General features: G+C 43.5%; 1 protein-coding gene across 10 annotated transcripts; it reads left to right on the forward strand.

The window, feature by feature from the left end:
• The first annotated feature begins 20 nt into the window (after positions 1 to 20).
• AP3M2 (adaptor related protein complex 3 subunit mu 2) lies at positions 21 to 13761 on the forward strand. Of its 10 annotated transcripts, XM_026112209.2 has the most exons (11): positions 21 to 329; positions 1976 to 2028; positions 3920 to 4049; positions 4577 to 4872; positions 7474 to 7645; positions 8157 to 8294; positions 8842 to 8927; positions 9460 to 9593; positions 10448 to 10655; positions 11531 to 11675; positions 12089 to 13761. In XM_026112209.2, the coding sequence occupies exons 4-11, from the start codon at positions 4600 to 4602 to the stop codon at positions 12187 to 12189; spliced, it is 1257 nt and encodes a 418-aa protein (XP_025967994.1). In that variant the 5' UTR covers positions 21 to 329; positions 1976 to 2028; positions 3920 to 4049; positions 4577 to 4599; the 3' UTR covers positions 12190 to 13761. The 10 variants fall into 10 exon arrangements, with proteins under 10 accessions (XP_025967994.1, XP_025967990.1, XP_064353948.1 ...); XM_026112205.2 differs by having other exon boundaries at positions 3903 to 4872; XM_064497878.1 differs by having other exon boundaries at positions 3920 to 4872.
• The last annotated feature ends 2432 nt before the right edge of the window (positions 13762 to 16193 follow it).

A 16193-nucleotide genomic window follows, 5' to 3' on the forward strand; every position in this document is an offset into this window, starting at 1 on the left:
CAGCCCGCGGCGGGCGGGGGCGCGCGCGGGAACAGCGCGGCGGGAGCGGAGCAGAGCGGGGCGGGAGCGGGAGCCGCCGCCGCCGCCGCCGGGGGGGCGGCGGGGGCCGAGGGCTGCGCGGGCCCCGCCGGCGGGAGCGCGCGGCGCGAGAGGCGGCGGCGCCGCCCCGGGGCAGGAGCGGGCCGGAGCGGCGGGAGCGGGCCGGAGCGGCGGCGGCGCTCGGTGAGGCTGCTGAAGGAGCCGTGAGGTGGGGCTGTCCCGCACCGGCGACCGCGCGGGAATCGCGGGCAGCGGGAGCGTCTGGGCTAGTGACCGTGCGCTACTGACAGGTGACTGCAATCTGTAAACTACGAAACTCATTTCCCAGGCTTAATTAAGCACGTACGTAGAGCGGTGATTCTGTTTTTTCTGACTTCAGGATTCCGAGGCGGCGGGTGTCCTGAAGTAACGGCACCGCTTAGCTCGGGGGGGGTCCGCGCGGCCTGCGCCTCCCTGCTGCCGGGAGACCTCGTCTGTTTTCAGGGAGCTGCTTCCTGCGCAGGGGCCCCCTCAGGGCCCGCGATGTGCGCGCAGGCGGCGGCGCGCGGCTCCCCGCGCCCCCCGCCCGTCCCGGCCGCCGGAGCCGGTGCGCGGCGGTGCGCTGCGGGCTGCGGCCGCTGGCGCGCGGCGGGCGACGGCTTCGGACGGGGGTCGGGCTCGGCTGCCCGGAGGTAGGTCGCACACGGCAGCAAACCTCTGCTTTGCTTGAGAAGGTGCAAAGCAGTAGTTACCCCTGCGTGTGCTTAGAGGCTGCTCTATGTTTCGGTATCTTTGTAAAGTAGTTTGCTTAACTTTCTGACGTTATCTCTAATATAACATACTCTTTTGAGACACATTCCAGTTTGTAGTGTAAAAATATGTTGCCAGAACATTAGCTATTCTACACTGAAATAACTTGGGACCTAGTTACATATTTTGTCTTGGTTGTGCGATAGGCTCCGCAAAGCTGGCTGTTTGTCACTGAAGTCAGTGTGTGTTTGGACCCAAAGGCTCACCTTCTTTGGTTAGTTCATAGAACAGAGTGATTGTCTGCTGTTTTGAGCGTATATTATATTGATCGAGCATGTGTCAAAAGTAGACAGAAATTCACAAACTATAACTCTTTAAATTAGAGCATTGTCTCCTACATAATACTCAATTAAAATAATCTTATTTGGTTATTCATACTGTATGGTTATGTTTTGTGTGCAAGTCTTTAGCCTTTCTTTCTAGCTCTGTTTTAGTTCTGCACATGCACATTAGAAAGGCAATTTTCACCACTGACTTAGAGAAGTATTGTGTAAAATTTCATGTTAGCTTCCCTTTTTAGAAAAGAAGAGTCTTAAACATTTTGGAGACAGAATTGATAAACTTGTTTAGTGAGAAATTCCTTTGTTGAGCAAGAGGAACTCTTTTGACATTTTAACACAATAGATTTTTCAGTAAGAAAGTAATTGTTTTCAGTCACTTATTGCTTGAACCGTTTGGGTAGCAATTGACTTTGAAGTGCTACTGTACTAGATTCCGTACAACTAGTTCTGTTTCTGCCCTGTAGACAGGAGGGGTCTGGCCTTGCCTTTCCAGAGTTGGCTTCTCGCTACAAATTCCTCTCTCCTCCCTGTTCCCAAGCCTTCAAAGTTCAGTGCTGCATGGCTTCTAGGACCTTAAATTAGGAGGCTGCGATGCTAAATTCATAAAAGCTCATGAGGATATAAATGTAACTTACACAGAAGACAATGTGAGTAAGCATAGCAAGTACTGGGGAGATGCAGTACGTAACAGTGAAACCAAACTTTCTATGTCCCTTGAACAGAGTATCAGCCTATAGACTTTTTTCTATCTCACAATTTGCAGTAGGTTATTATTAGCACCCTTGCAAAATTAATAGATGTTCTGCAGTATTTTAGAAATAAAAAATGGCCTGTTTTCTTCTACCCTCTTTTTTTTATTTTCACAGCACAGGCTGACAGTTAAATCATCAGAATTCCTGCATATGGCAAACTACAGATGGTAAGGAATTGTTTTATCATAAAGACAGTGCGCAGTTTGGCAACACCATTTTGTAACATGGCTCTTTGACTGTGCCTAGGCTTCCCGGGGGGGTTGTGTACCTGAAGTAAAGTATACTGAGCTGTTTTCAGGCTGTCACTAAGTTATCCAGCAGTACGAAATTCTGTTCTGGCAGCATCATCTGCAATGTTCTCCTTTTAGTTTCCAGTTTGTATAAGCTCCTGAGCCACTGTGGAGAAAAGCATTTATTCACTTTCAGAACAAAACATGATCTTTGTGCTAACGGTTTGGAAGCAGACAGGCGGCATTTCTGCAGGAGTAAACAGCTGTATAATGGCAAATTACTCTCTGCAGTTGTCAGTAAAATACTGGAAAAATTTTGGAAAAGTTTAAATTTCAGAGTAGTGTCCCAGCTACACAGGAACTCTTTAAAGGTCAGAACTGCTCAAAGGATTTTGACAAAGTATCTCTCATGATTACTTTTTCATAAATCTGTAGGATTTTGAAGAAAAATGTATTCTCCCTCTTCCCTCAGCAACCTTTTCCTTTGGTGTGCACAAGTAATTTCTTGCTCTCTGGTTGCTCTTGCATCAGTACTGACATTCCTGATGACTAAAAAAACCTGATGTTACCAGAGGAAAAATACGGAATCAACAACATCATGAACTGAGTAAATATTCACAATTTTGATGATGAATGCAAGCAATCAGAAGGAAATGGCAGTTTTTAAGCAATATATAATACAGTCAAACCTGAACAATGTTTCATGAGACAAAAAAGAAATACCTGTATTGAAAGGAGATACCCTTTACTGCAGTTTTTAATTTCCAGGTTTAAAATAGAAAAGTTTGAGCTTCTCAAAGAACCTTGTATATGTATAAAGGTTTTATATGCATATGAGCAAAAAATTACCTATGCTATTAGTCAATTTAACTATGTGTTGCTGCTTCCTGTCTGCCATACCTATATGGCTCCCATTAGTACACTCTCCAAGTGCCTCATAGCCTAAAGTAGTAATCCTTACAATACCTTTTTGTTAAAAGTAAAATGATGATTTAAAAATGATAATTATTTAAATTTAAAATACTGTCATGATTGAATGTCTGTTATCGCTATGCTGATCTTAAGTGTATAATCCATTACTTTAACTTGAATTAAAGAATTTAAAAACAGTATTTCCTGTTATATTTTAAGAAATGCATTTGATACAATTCATGACTGTTAAAGGTGAATTAGTAAATAGGTCATTTCTCCTTCATTATTTTCTGTCATAGTAAAAATCTGATCTGGCACATGTTGAATCATCTAATACCTTAAATAAGGATGTATGCATACAGTGGTAATAAAAGGTAATGTCAGAGTAAACCAACCAAACCCCCCCATTTCTTGGGAAAAATAGTCACAACATACAAATACAAAATAAGATGTAAACTTTAAACTTGTGCAGTTTTTTGCATTCTGGCATAATCAGTCCATCCAGCTTACTCATTTTCTGAACTCGGTGATAGAACTGCCTGAATGATTTGCCCCCAGGCATGAACAAAAGTCAGGAGTGAAAACTCAGACCCAAGTCTTCAGATGCTTTTGCAGCTGTCCTAACCAGTAGGCTGTCACCTTCCTTCACATTTGATGAAGGTTGTACGATAGATAGCTTATTTCATGGAATAGAAAGGGCTCCTTTTCTGTTATTCTTGTATTTACGACCATTCCCTCCAGAATAATAAAATGGGGAAATTACTGCTAATGGCATCGCTGTACTCAGAAGTCCGTAGATCTGCTAGGTGTACGCATGATAAACCTCTTTTAATTATGGGAAGAAGCCACGTGGTATAGAGTTTATATGCATTTTGCATAACGATTGTTTTTCATGCCAGCTGGATTGTCTTTTCAGTAGTGGTGACTCTGCGGTGAAAAAAACAGAACAGTGGAGCGGAAAGCATTTGGCTGGCTGCTCCTCACTATAGAAGCTGGGTTCCTAAACGTGCTTCACGGACCGTACTGATATGTTCACCACAGAAAAGGTAAAGACACGCTGAGGTGACAAGTTCTGGTAACGGTGCATCCAGTGCAGTTCAGCCTGATCAGCTGGAGCAGGAGTTGGAAGGCGCAGAGCCGAGGCGGGTCCTCCCGCGACAGCCCCCCCGGGGCGCGGGGCGGATGACGTGTGCTGCTCCTGGGCGGGGCGGCGGAGTTCCGGCAGCTCGGGCTCGGGCTCGGCCCGCCCCTTCCGGCAGCTCGGCCTCAGCTGGTGGGGCGTTGCTGGGCGCGCGCTCGGGCCTGTCTCGAGCCCGGGCTGGCAGCGTCTCCCATCGAAGCTGAGAGTGGTGTTCCGCTTGCATGCGTCATCATCCGCGCGCCTCTCCTCGGCCTATCGGAAGCCTCTGTTAGTGGGTCACCCAATCAGAGTGCTCGCTGCCAACTCCCGCCCCCAGAGGGCTGGGGAAGTTTTTCCGCGCTGCCAGGGCGCGCGCGCGCTGTGGGGTTGGGCTTGCAGCGGCCGGGGCGCGGGTGCGGGCTTTGGTTGCCGCCGCTCCCGTTTCGCCCGCAGCAGCCGCCGCCGCCGCTTCCGCCATGATCCACAGCCTGTTCCTGATCAACGCCTCGGGGGACATCTTCCTGGAGAAGCACTGGAAGAGCGTCGTCAGCCGCTCAGTCTGCGACTATTTCTTCGAGGCGCAGGAGAGGGCCTCGGAGGCGGAGAACGTGCCGCCGGTGATCCCCACGCCGCACCACTACCTCCTCAGCGTCTACCGCCACAAGATCTTCTTCGTGGCCGTCATCCAGAGCGAGGTGCCGCCACTCTTCGTCATCGAGTTCTTGCACCGCGTCGTCGACACCTTCCAGGTGCGGCCGCGGGCCCCGTGGTGCTCTGGCGGTTCTGGAAAGGGAAAAGCCCCGGGTGGCTGCAGTGTTGGGGGGTCTTCTGCAAAGGAGAACAGGTGAAAGGAGAGCCTTTCACGTTACCGGCATTTAGTTTCCTCTTTTTTTCCATCTCTTATAACTCTAATTCTGCATGTGAGAGGATCTAGAGTGGATCCTGAGGGAGCGATGGATTCAGGATCAGCTTGTGCTCACAGGAGCTTTTGGCAACCAAGGCTTAGGTTTGTTTCTCAGCCTTGTCTCTCCAGGACTTGTGAACTAAGACCAAGACAAAGCTAGGCTTGTTCTCTCCAGGAGTGCAGGATTCATAGCCATGTGCTTTAGTCAGTTAGTGACCATTTATTTTCGTGTTTACATCTTGTGGTACTTCTTGCAAGCATATCTTTTTTTCTAGGGAAGTGAGTAGTTGTCTCAGAGCAACCACATTCCCCTCTATGTTATGTTGACATAATTGCAGGTCAGTTTGGGGAAGCACCGAAGACATCTGTTTTCTGTCTGCTCTTGACATGGTTGTGTAGTCTGGATGCAAAGTGTCTTGTGACCAACAGCCTGCCAGAATATAGGAAATGTGGGGCTTTGGTCAAATAAGAGTATCATGTGAGCTGTGCTTCTACATGCTATTCAGGCACGTGGATGTAGGTTCTGAGTTATCAGAGTTCAGGGAGTGAATTGGCTCCTTTCACTTACTGCCAGAGTCCAAATTCAAGGAGTTTGGGGTTTCTTATCTTTGCCTTTCTGTTAGTGAGACGTATTCATTTCTTTAGGTTGCCAAGGACTGGATCTCATGCTGTGCTGAGCTCTTTGGACTAAACTTCTTGACTGGATAAGTAATTTCATTGGAATTTTCAAAAAGAGTTGTCCCAGTTGTATACCCAGCCTATCATTCAGCAGTTCTCTTTCTTCTTCACAGGCCTCATTCAATATTGGAGTAGCTAGGAATAAGCATTATTACAATCAGAATCTCAGTTACTGCTATTGAGATGGAAGAGTCAGTTCTGTTTCGGGTTCAGGCCAAAAATGTACGATGTCAGTTACTTAGGTCACAGTTTTGAGTCTGTCTCAGAAACTGTACCATCTAGAGACATGATTTTTGTTCTGAAGCAAAAGCTTAGATTCTGGTGTCTGAGGGAACAAGGCATGGGTGCAATTTTACTGGCTTTGCAGTACACAAAAAACTGATGTGTCTGGAAAAGAGACAGTGTTTGTAGCATGGAACTAGGCCTGCTCGAGTGTCATAGGTGATGTAGGCTCTTGGTTTGTGTAGAATGCCTGATGTCTTTGGTTGCTCTAAGTGGATGGAAGCTGCCTCTCTCTCGCTGCCCCTCTCCTGCTGTTACCCCGCTTTTTTTTTCTTCCAGAAAGGTGCACAGAGTCCCTGTAGAATAAAACTATGGTGTGATTTCAGTACTCAAGTAAAAAGAATGGCTGAATTATTAGCACTGCTTCCTATAACGTATGCTGAATCTTTTTGAAAGCTCTCCATTTAGTTTTCTATGCTTACAATGTCTCATTGGCTTCCCAATTAATTTGATGCGTTTTCTCTACAAATTTTAATACTGCTTGTTATTGTTATGGAGTAAGAGAAGAAAAAGTAGAGGAATCAAGCTGAGTAAGCTGGGGAATAAGCTTGTCTGTGGGTCTTTTATGACTCACTTTCTAAGATTCTAATTCATACGCTTCTCAAATTACAAGGTAGGGTTTTCGTTGTTATTTTTCATGCTTTTTGGAAGATTGGACTTCTGTTCTTTGTCCAAGGCTTCTTACAATGTGTGAGCAGTCTGACATATGCTAGGTGGGGTGGTATGAGCAAAAAAACATGTACAATGTTTTAGAGGGACTTTAGGGATGTTCTCCTATAAAACAAACATGGACTTAGGCAGAATATGCAAAAAGAGTTTGATGCTGTTCTTTCCCTGTATTCTACAGCAAAATAACTTTAATTCTGTAAATATTTTTTTAAATTTACTTATTGTGTTATGCCTACATGTATATGCTTTGCATTGTAACAAAACTAAATGGAAAGCTTTGATCAGAGATGTTGATCAGCAGATGCTGAATTCCTTAAACAGCAGTGCTGCTTGGTTAAGATATTGAAAGTACTGTAGGTGAAGACCAGGACAGATAAGGAAGGCTGTGTGTTTAATACTGGACTCTAATGGAATGCATCACCATACACAAGTCAGAGTAATGGCTGAAGGAAATATGCTTTTTGTATTAATACCTCTGCTTAATTGGTTGCAACTGAACCACTTTGTAAGCACTAATTTAAACAAGTCTCTTAGCTGTAAGAGAGAGTCCCTTTTTATAGAGAGAAAACAGGAGCATGTCGCGATGCACTAATTTGCCAGCTTGCTGGGGCAGTGGTAGAAATACGCTTAGAACTGTGCACATCTGTTGGAGTGCTCAGTCTGTCCAATGGGCTTCCACAAATACATGGAGTTTCAGTGTTGTTTCCAACAAGGAGGCTTGGTTTATTCCTGTGTAGCAGAACACTGCACTAAATGATCAGTAAGACTCTTATCTTCAGCTTCTAAAACTTGTTGAGTAATTATTTCTTTTGCACAGGATTATTTCGGTGTCTGTTCAGAGGTGATGATCAAGGACAATGTTGTGGTGGTTTATGAGGTGCTGGAGGAAATGCTGGACAATGGCTTTCCATTGGCAACGGAATCTAATATTCTCAAGGAGCTGATAAAACCTCCTACTATCCTGCGAACAGTTGTCAACACCATTACAGGTACAGGGAAACAAAAAGCAGATAAGCTGGGGCAGTATTCCTGCAGAAGTAAATCTGGATATGGGTCGAGAAGAGAATTTGTGTTGCCCGATAGCATCTGAACTCCAACACAGCAATATCTTGGGAGGCCTGTGATAGTGCTTTGCTCTTAGACTTGTCCCAGTTCCAGTATCGTTTGCATCTCTTTAACAAAAAAGACAGAATATACAGACTACGTTTCTAGTTATAGCCACAATGTAGTCCTAGATGAGTGGGATTTGGGTTTTATTTTGGTTTTGTTTGTTTGTTTTGTTTAAGTAACTCTATCCTGCGCTTCATGGGGGTGTGTTCTGAAGTCAGATGTAGAAGAGATGGAAATTGTAGAATATAGACAATGAGTCTGGAAGAGTAACTGCTCTCCTGCAAAGGAGATTCTCAGAAATTAATTACAGCTTAGTTAGATGAGGCCAGGGATGACTTCTGGAGCATTGACTGGCATTTGTGTTTTTTCTGATCACCTTTCCTTTTCCAGGAAGTACAAATGTGGGTGACCAGCTCCCTACTGGACAGCTATCAGTGGTGCCTTGGAGGCGTACTGGTGTGAAATATACCAACAATGAAGCATATTTTGATGTGATTGAGGAGATAGATGCAATCATTGACAAATCAGGTATGGAAGTTGTCTCTGGCTAAGACTGGAGTAGCATGTCCTGATAGTGCTTGAAAAGAGAAGGTTTGCCAAAGAGTTGCGCTCTCCTCAAATGTGGGAAGTTCTGTTCATATTCTTACTCTGGAGTCTTGCCAACTTGTAGGTGCTAGTTAGTCAAATGTGTTAGTGAAGCATCAAGAAATTGGCTTTGTCCTTTTCCTTTGACTGTCTATGAAATCTTGTATGTAATTCTATATTGGAAAATAGAAGGTGAGTGGAAATTGTCCCTCCTGGGGCTATTCTCTTAGTTTCAGTGCTTCTTGGTCTTGTTATAGTTGGGAGCCGTAGTCATTGGTAATCAAAATGGATGTTGCTGATGTCAGTGGTTATTGGTATGCATCTTCTCTAGAAGTGTTTGGGAGTGAAAAATATGTTGAGCAGCCAACATAATGAGCTGTGACATTTCATAAAGGTGTTAGATTCCCTCCCTCCCTCCCCCTTGGTATCTTTTTCATGCCGTGATGAGTTTTGTTCAGGTTCATATAACCTCCTTTGTTTATTTCTGCAGGTTCCACAATTACTGCTGAAATCCAAGGGGTTATTGATGCTTGCGTCAAGCTGACTGGGATGCCAGACCTTACCCTTTCCTTTATGGTAAAGCTCAAGGAAGGGACATTATATGCTGTGTCTTTACTTAAATATCTTTAACTGCTTTTCCCAATCCTGCTACTAGGATCTTCATCTTACTGGGATAGATTCTAGTAGATCAGAACCTGCATATGCCGAAGAAAGAACTGACAATGGAAGCTCATAGTGAACTTCAACAACTTCGAGCCCAAGGGTTTTATTTTTGGATGCTTTGTTAAAAGTGCTATTCATGTGTTGTAATAGATTTCTAATATAAAGTGATGCTTTAGGCAGATATGCTAAAGGACCATCTTTTCATGAATATTCATCGATTTAATTATTTGACATGACTAACTTTGTTAAAATATGGTAGAGTATTTTGAGTACAGCTATTTTACAGATGTGACAGCATCAAATAGCTTAATGTATCTGACTGTAGGCACCTTCAAGTAGATAGAGGGTATTGAATGGTCTGCAATTCATGGATGGAAGGTTGAGGAGAAAAGATTATTGTAAGTAATACTGCTTTGTTCAGCTTTGTGACTTTCTCTTGTTTCAGAATCCCCGACTGTTGGATGATGTCAGTTTTCATCCATGTGTACGTTTTAAGCGCTGGGAATCAGAGCGAATACTCTCCTTCATTCCACCTGATGGAAATTTTCGCTTGCTTTCCTACCATGTCAGTGCTCAGAAGTAAGTGGTGAATTTAGTGCTGCAGATCCTATAATTTGGATCTTCTCAGCTGGGAAAAGAAGAAATTGCTAGTAAAGGTTAGGTGGCTTACTTTGCCAAATGAAGTAGAAGTGCATGATAACTTTCACTTTTTCTTTTTAAAATGCGTGTTTTCTTGTTTGGAGCAGTGATTCTGTAATTTTTCCCATCAATTTGAAGACCAATAGCAGATGAACAAATTAAGGCAAGGATGAATTGGGTAGTAGGGAGTTACCAACCTGACGGTTTTCTGTGCTTACAAATTTTTTTAAAGGTTAAACAAGATAATTCTGTAATCCAGTTATTTTTTTTATGTCTCCTTTAATAGAACTATAACTTTTTGCCAATTGTTTGCACTTTTTTCTGGAAGCAGGCTACTCAGTAGTAGTTTGGTTTATAGATGCCAAAGCATTTTGTTAGACTTCGTCAGATGTATCTCAAGTAGGTGAAAAGGAGTTTAAAAAAGAAGAAGTCCAATTGAAAGCAAACGCATGTACTGTCTGGAGCTAATTGTCAGTTTGGTTGTGACGTGCAAGAAGATTCCCCGTCTTTTGCTCAAGTCTCCTACTCTACTGCAAGTTCTTAGCCCTCCTGTGATGGGAAGTAGAAAATTAAGATATGGAAGCCATGCTAAAAAGGCGTAATTAGCACTTCAGATCAGCGTTCTGACTCTGTTCTGTGATTCAGCAAATAAAGTCCACATAGATTACCTTTCTCCTTTTATGGAGATTGTTGTGTACTGTTTTCAGTGTGCAACATGGCAAGGACTGCATCAGGAAAAGTGAAGATGAAGGGAGAGATTGACAGGGACTCTCTGTTCTTGTCTTTTATTCTAGTCTTGTGGCAATTCCTGTCTATGTTAAACACAACATCAGCTTCCGTGATGGCAGCTCATTGGGACGCTTTGAGATCACTGTGGGGCCGAAGCAGACTATGGGGAAGACGATAGAGGGAGTGATGGTCGCTAGCCAGATGCCAAAAGGTGTCTTAAACATGAGCCTCACACCATCACAGGGAACACATATCTTTGATCCAGTTACAAAGGTGAGAGGAAAGAGGGGAAACAAAATTTTTAACCTTTCAGCAATATGAGGTTGAGCTGTTCGTGCTCACCTGGTTTCTCTGAACTTTGAGCCTTTGAAGGTAATGTCTTTTCTTGGGGTCAGAACTTCGTATACCTCTAGATTCAGGAGACTTGCATACTAGAAGTTGTCTTAAGTCCAACAGCCTATAGCTCGGTGTCCCAAGTGGATTGTAGGTGTGGTTGCTTGGTGAGCACAGGAAATTACAAGGACTGCTGTTGCATGATGCAGCATTCGTCTGGTGGATGCTTTACAGATTTTTACATATTTAATTGTGATGCCTAGTATTGCATGTTAGATTTTTGTTTTTTGCAAGCAGTGAAGATTTGGGTTTGTTAGTAGGTTTCGGTTTGTTTTTCTCCCTGAGTTCACTGTTTTTGGTTTTTGTGTGTGTGTGTTTTTGTTTTTGTTTTTAACTGCAAACTTAAATCAGATGGTGTATCCACAGTAGAGCCTCAAGCAACACTGCTTCAGCCCCTTCGAAAGGAGGAGGTGCTGCATTATTTGTACCACTGTTACCCATAGGAAATGGAGCCTGTAGCCCGAATAGTGGGAATGTTCTGCATGATAGGTTTTGGGGGAGTCTCACAGAAAGAGAGGGAGAACAAGGGAGTCTGAGACAGCTGCTCCTTAAGTCTGTACTGTGTCTGAAGCAGAGAACCCCAGATTTGTTTGAGAGAAGGGAAGAGTGCTGTGTATCCAATGGGGAGGGGAAGATGCTGAGACAAAGACTTTTTGCTTAGAGAAATGTTAAGAACTGTCGCTGGAAGGCCACTTCTCTCTAGAGGGTGTTACTTTGTTTCTGTGTTTCACTGCTGCATTTTCTGTTCCTTGCAGTTGCTCTCATGGGATGTTGGGAAAATAAACCCCCAGAAGCTGCCAAGTTTGAAAGGGACCATGAGCCTGCAAGCTGGGGCATCCAAACCTGACGAGAACCCCACCATTAACTTGCAGTTTAAAATTCAGCAGCTGGCTATATCTGGTAAGTGATTGTTAGGCGAAGAAGGTGCATGTTTTGTGCTGTGTCCATGTGCTGATTGAGCAGGTAGTTGACATAGCTCTGCATGCCCTCTGAAGTACGTTCTATCTGAAACGTGTTCATCAAGTAAAAGAACCATATACAGATTTGTTGTTCTCTGTTGCTTTGTAAAACAGCCTACCCATTCCCTCTTGAATTTCTTGCTTACAGCGCTATAAAGAATTTTTAGGGTGGGGTATTTGTAAAGGATGCTGCAGACAACTTGCATTTGCCAGCTTTCCTCTATTCTATTTCCTGCTTGCTAAAACTTCCCCTATGCCTTTTGTGCCTCTAGTATGGTTTTCTGTTCCTTTATTCTGAAGATCTGTCAGCTTTGTGGCAGCACTCAATCTCATGCTGTCTTTGTTTGCCTTTAGGACTGAAGGTGAATCGCTTGGACATGTATGGGGAGAAGTACAAGCCCTTCAAGGGGATAAAATACATGACTAAGGCTGGCAAGTTCCAAGTCCGAACCTAGAGGAGCCCGATAGTGAGAGCGCTTTCCTGTTTCTCCTATCCCTAGCTGTTGGATGCAGCCTCTCCCCACCATCACGCATTTAGGATTGCCCCCTTACCTGTACTAGCCTCTGCTGGAGAGCCAATGCTTGGGGTGCTGGGGAGCAGCAAAAAGCAGGGGTTACCTGAAACCATCTCATCCCTAACTGCATCTGAACTACTGAGAGCAATGGCAGATGGGAGATGTATTCAGGTCCCTTGGGATTAGTGAGTCAGATATGTAAGCCCGTATCACCTTCACCTTGCTGTCTTGCAGTAAAACCCTAGAATTTCCTTTATTTGTATCTCCTGTTCCTCGTTTTGGTTGACTTTTATCCTGTTGCAGATGACAAAGTTGTATTTCCATAAAGCTCAACTCCAGTGTGATGGTGTGGCATCTGCTCTTCTCCCTCACTGGGTGTTTGGAGAGCTATAGTTATTGCAGGCAGAGAGGTCAGCTGGCCATTCTGCCTCAAAGAGCCTGAAGAAGTGGAAAGGTAGATTGTCCTACCCAGAATGGGAAGTTAAGTCTGAGTTTGTGTGTGGTGCCATGGAGGGGGGAGGGGAAGAAATGAATGTCTGGAGATTTCAGAAACCCTCTTTGTCATTAAATAACTTGAATTAAGTATCTCTGGGGACAGACTGGAAACTCATTAAAATCTTAGTATGGTGTCCTATGAAGAGCTGGCGGAAGCACAGATTATCTTGTAACTGATGGGCGATGATCTCTGAATGCAACTCTCTCTCTCTTATTTTTTGCTTGATATTTGGAAGTAGGGTTTCTCATAGCTTCTTTGGGGGGTCAGGGAAGAGCCAGAGGCTGTGTGAGAACATGTGTGGAATCATAGCACTCTGAAAACTGAAGCTGAGGCAGCTGAATGAGGTGGATGATTGCAATCCTAGTAACTTGTCAGAACCTCTTTTTGCCTCTGCCTGCCTATTAGGAATGAAGGTGATGCTGCCGTTCTTCTGCTCACTGATGTCTTTATATGAGATAATTGTGTCCTGGTACCTATGTGGTGTGTTTGACTGTCCTACCTCATTCCAGTTCCTATCTCAATCAGCTGCTGTGCAGATGAATTCTAGCCTACGCTGGGTTTTTCTCTGGGGCCATCTCTTCTGTAGGAGATGCTGCTGCATCTGCCCATCTCAGTCTATGCTACATCTCTCTATACAGCATAAATATGAAATGAAAGGCATGTGCGCTGTTCCATATTGTCTGTAATGTGCTCTTTGGCCACTAGATGCCAATGTGTTTATTTCTGCGGTAGCAGAACCTGTCCATAAGCTGCTGTGCATGGGACTACAGCATCTGTGAGGTGGCTGTGGAGTCCAGCATGTGTAGTTTGTGCTTGCGAACTGAACAACATGAAGGATAATACATATTCTGTTTTGTGTGTGATGGATATCTGCAGCGGGTGAGTGGCCTCTCATCTCTGTAATTGCAGGTTCCAGTGCAACTTACGAATGCTACTGCAGGTGGCCTTAGTGCTGAGTGTGTTCAGTGCAAATATAACCTTTGACCAGGGCATCAATAAAATTCATTTTTACTTGTCATCTGTGTCATTTCAGTGATTTGTGTGGGGTTTACAAGATGTACAGTTGGTGTTCAAGGATAAAGGTAAATCATGCCAACTGAACCTTGAGTAGTGGGTGCCTTAGGGAGATGAACATGGTTATACAGTTTCAGTTGTAAGCTTGGGGATAATTTCCTGTCTGGAAGAGCTAAAATTGTTTTCTTGAAATAATTCTTAATGTTCCCAAAAGCAATGCTGAACTCCTCCTAGAACTTCTGGGAAACGATGTCTTTAGAAATGTAGACAAATCTCTTGTATTAGATGGGGTTTTTAGTAGCAGGCTAAAGGCTGTGCTTTAATTATGAAGGCATAGAAACACCTTCTTACCTTCCTGCTCCTCAGGTACTGATATTGTCCTTTGGCTCTGTAGCTTTGTTTTTTAAAATAACTTTTTTTTCCTGCAGAGGTGATTCATGTTACTCAAAATTTTGAAGGGCTTTTTATGTGTATAAGGATGTCTGGCCCTTATGATAAGCTTTCTGAATCTCGACCTGAAATGGCTGCAAATTCCCATAGAATGAAAGATGAAGCAGGACAGAAAGTGGGGGCAGGAGGGGACAACTTTGGTGAGGTAACTTGATAGAACTTGATTTAAGGAGTTATGGAGGGACGTGTGAGGTGTAGCTGGGTGTTTCAGTTGCAATAAATGCAGATGGTGACATGTAGGTTCTGAAAGAGTTTGGATGTGGCCTTACCAGCTATCTGCAAAGTGAGAAGAGAGCTGATAGTCGAGGCTGGCAAAAGGCAGTCAGCACTGTTGTAGACTTGGTCTCAGAATGGTGTCTGTGTGCTGTGCTGGAAGAGGACAAGTAGGGAAAAAACAGGATGAGAAGAGGAAAAGCTGATGTGGTAGAGATAGAAACAGACTTGAGGATTTTCATTGGTTGGGGGGGAAGGGAAGGGATGTAGTGAGTAAACAAGCCAGATAAATGAGTACTACTTTCAAGATTAGTCAAATATGCTAGAGCTGGATGCCAGCAACTTTTCAGAAGTGAAACATGAGAAGTTAAAGGAACTCTGAAGAGCATGAATTCGAGTTATTGAACTGGGATTTGGTAAATCTCCCACATTAGGAATCTATTACAAAACAGGGGATAAGGAGGTGTTTGGAAAAATTTGGAGTGGATTCTGGCCCGTACTTAAGTCAGTCATAGAGAAGATGTAACAGCAGACAGACCAGGATACAGACTGTGCAGAGATGGCAGCTAAGGCTTGTGTAACTCTGCTATTTGCTGTCACCCTGGATATTTCATGCCAGGGTATTTTTCAAATGAGTAATTTATAGAGCAAGGAGCTGGTAGTGGCTGTGATGCAAAACATTTATTTTGAGCCCCCTGTTCTCTGTAATAACATTTCTATAGAATATATTTTTTTAAAAGAGCATGTAGCAGGGTGTGGTTCAGTTACATTTTACTGCTGGCCATTAGATAGCGTATAGCTCAAACGTTTTTAATGGACTGTCTGAATTTTGGAACAAAAGTTGCATTCATGAGGGCATCTATCTGTTACTTTCTGAAACAGTCTTGGGTGTTTTACAGGGTGAAATTATTTGACAGGCTTGTGAATGCCAGGATAGTTAGGTACAGCAATTCTTGGAAATGGATTTAGGGGAGAGGAATGGAAATTAAGCTGTCATTTCTACTTAATAAAAAGCAATAAAAAAAAAGCTACAGCTTGTTTATAAATTTCTTCCCCTGGTGCTCGTTGCTGAAGTTTAGGTGACTTATACTAAAGTTTGAGGACATTGTGGATGACCTCTTTGAGGTCCATTTGCAAGCTGGTAGATAGAAAGACATGGACCGCTTCCTAGGGGATTTAAAGTTGATATTTACAGTACCCATTTGAGGAAGTGATGAGCCTTACCAAATTCCTTTCTCATACTTATTTATTGCATAAGCTTCTCTGATTAAAGGCTGTGCTAGTAGATCATTGGAGAGCTGCTTAAAACTGTGAGAGTAAACACACATGTATTGAGTTTCCCAAATAGAAAGACCAGCTTTCCAGCTAAAGTGACTGATTGATACTGAAGCTAAATTCCTTTCACAGCCTTAGTGTCAGCTTTTCCCTTTGTAGAATGGCAGTCACACCTGCTTTTTTTCACTTTATAAAATAATTCGGCGAGAGAGAATCTTTTATTAAGAGGCCTAACTCTTAGTGGGTGTCTAAACACCACTTAGTATGGCATGGCAATTGCAATGCAAGTGAGCATTGTTTGTTCAGTGTTAATTATTGAGATTCTGGTTAATGGTGTCTTGGTTATGCCTGTCCTGTTTCCTATTAAAGGATAAATCCAGCTGTGTATAATTTGACTTGATCTTTAGTCGTGCATGTAAATCTGGCAGGCCCGAGACTGCTGTCATTACACTGGCTCTTCATTCAGCTCTGCTGCACTAAAGAGAGCCTTTGCTTT

This window comes from Dromaius novaehollandiae, chromosome 26, assembly GCF_036370855.1.
Source record: "Dromaius novaehollandiae isolate bDroNov1 chromosome 26, bDroNov1.hap1, whole genome shotgun sequence".
NCBI lineage: Eukaryota > Metazoa > Chordata > Aves > Casuariiformes > Dromaiidae > Dromaius > Dromaius novaehollandiae.

Coding starts and splice junctions, on each gene's coding strand:
- AP3M2 (XM_026112205.2), top strand. CDS start 4,600: ATGATCCACAGCCTGTTCCTGATCAACGCCTCGGGGGACATCTTCCTG. Junction 8,928..9,459: donor ACCTTACCCTTTCCTTTATG/GTAAAGCTCAAG, acceptor CTCTTGTTTCAG/AATCCCCGACTGTTGGATGA. Junction 9,594..10,447: donor TACCATGTCAGTGCTCAGAA/GTAAGTGGTGAA, acceptor CTTTTATTCTAG/TCTTGTGGCAATTCCTGTCT.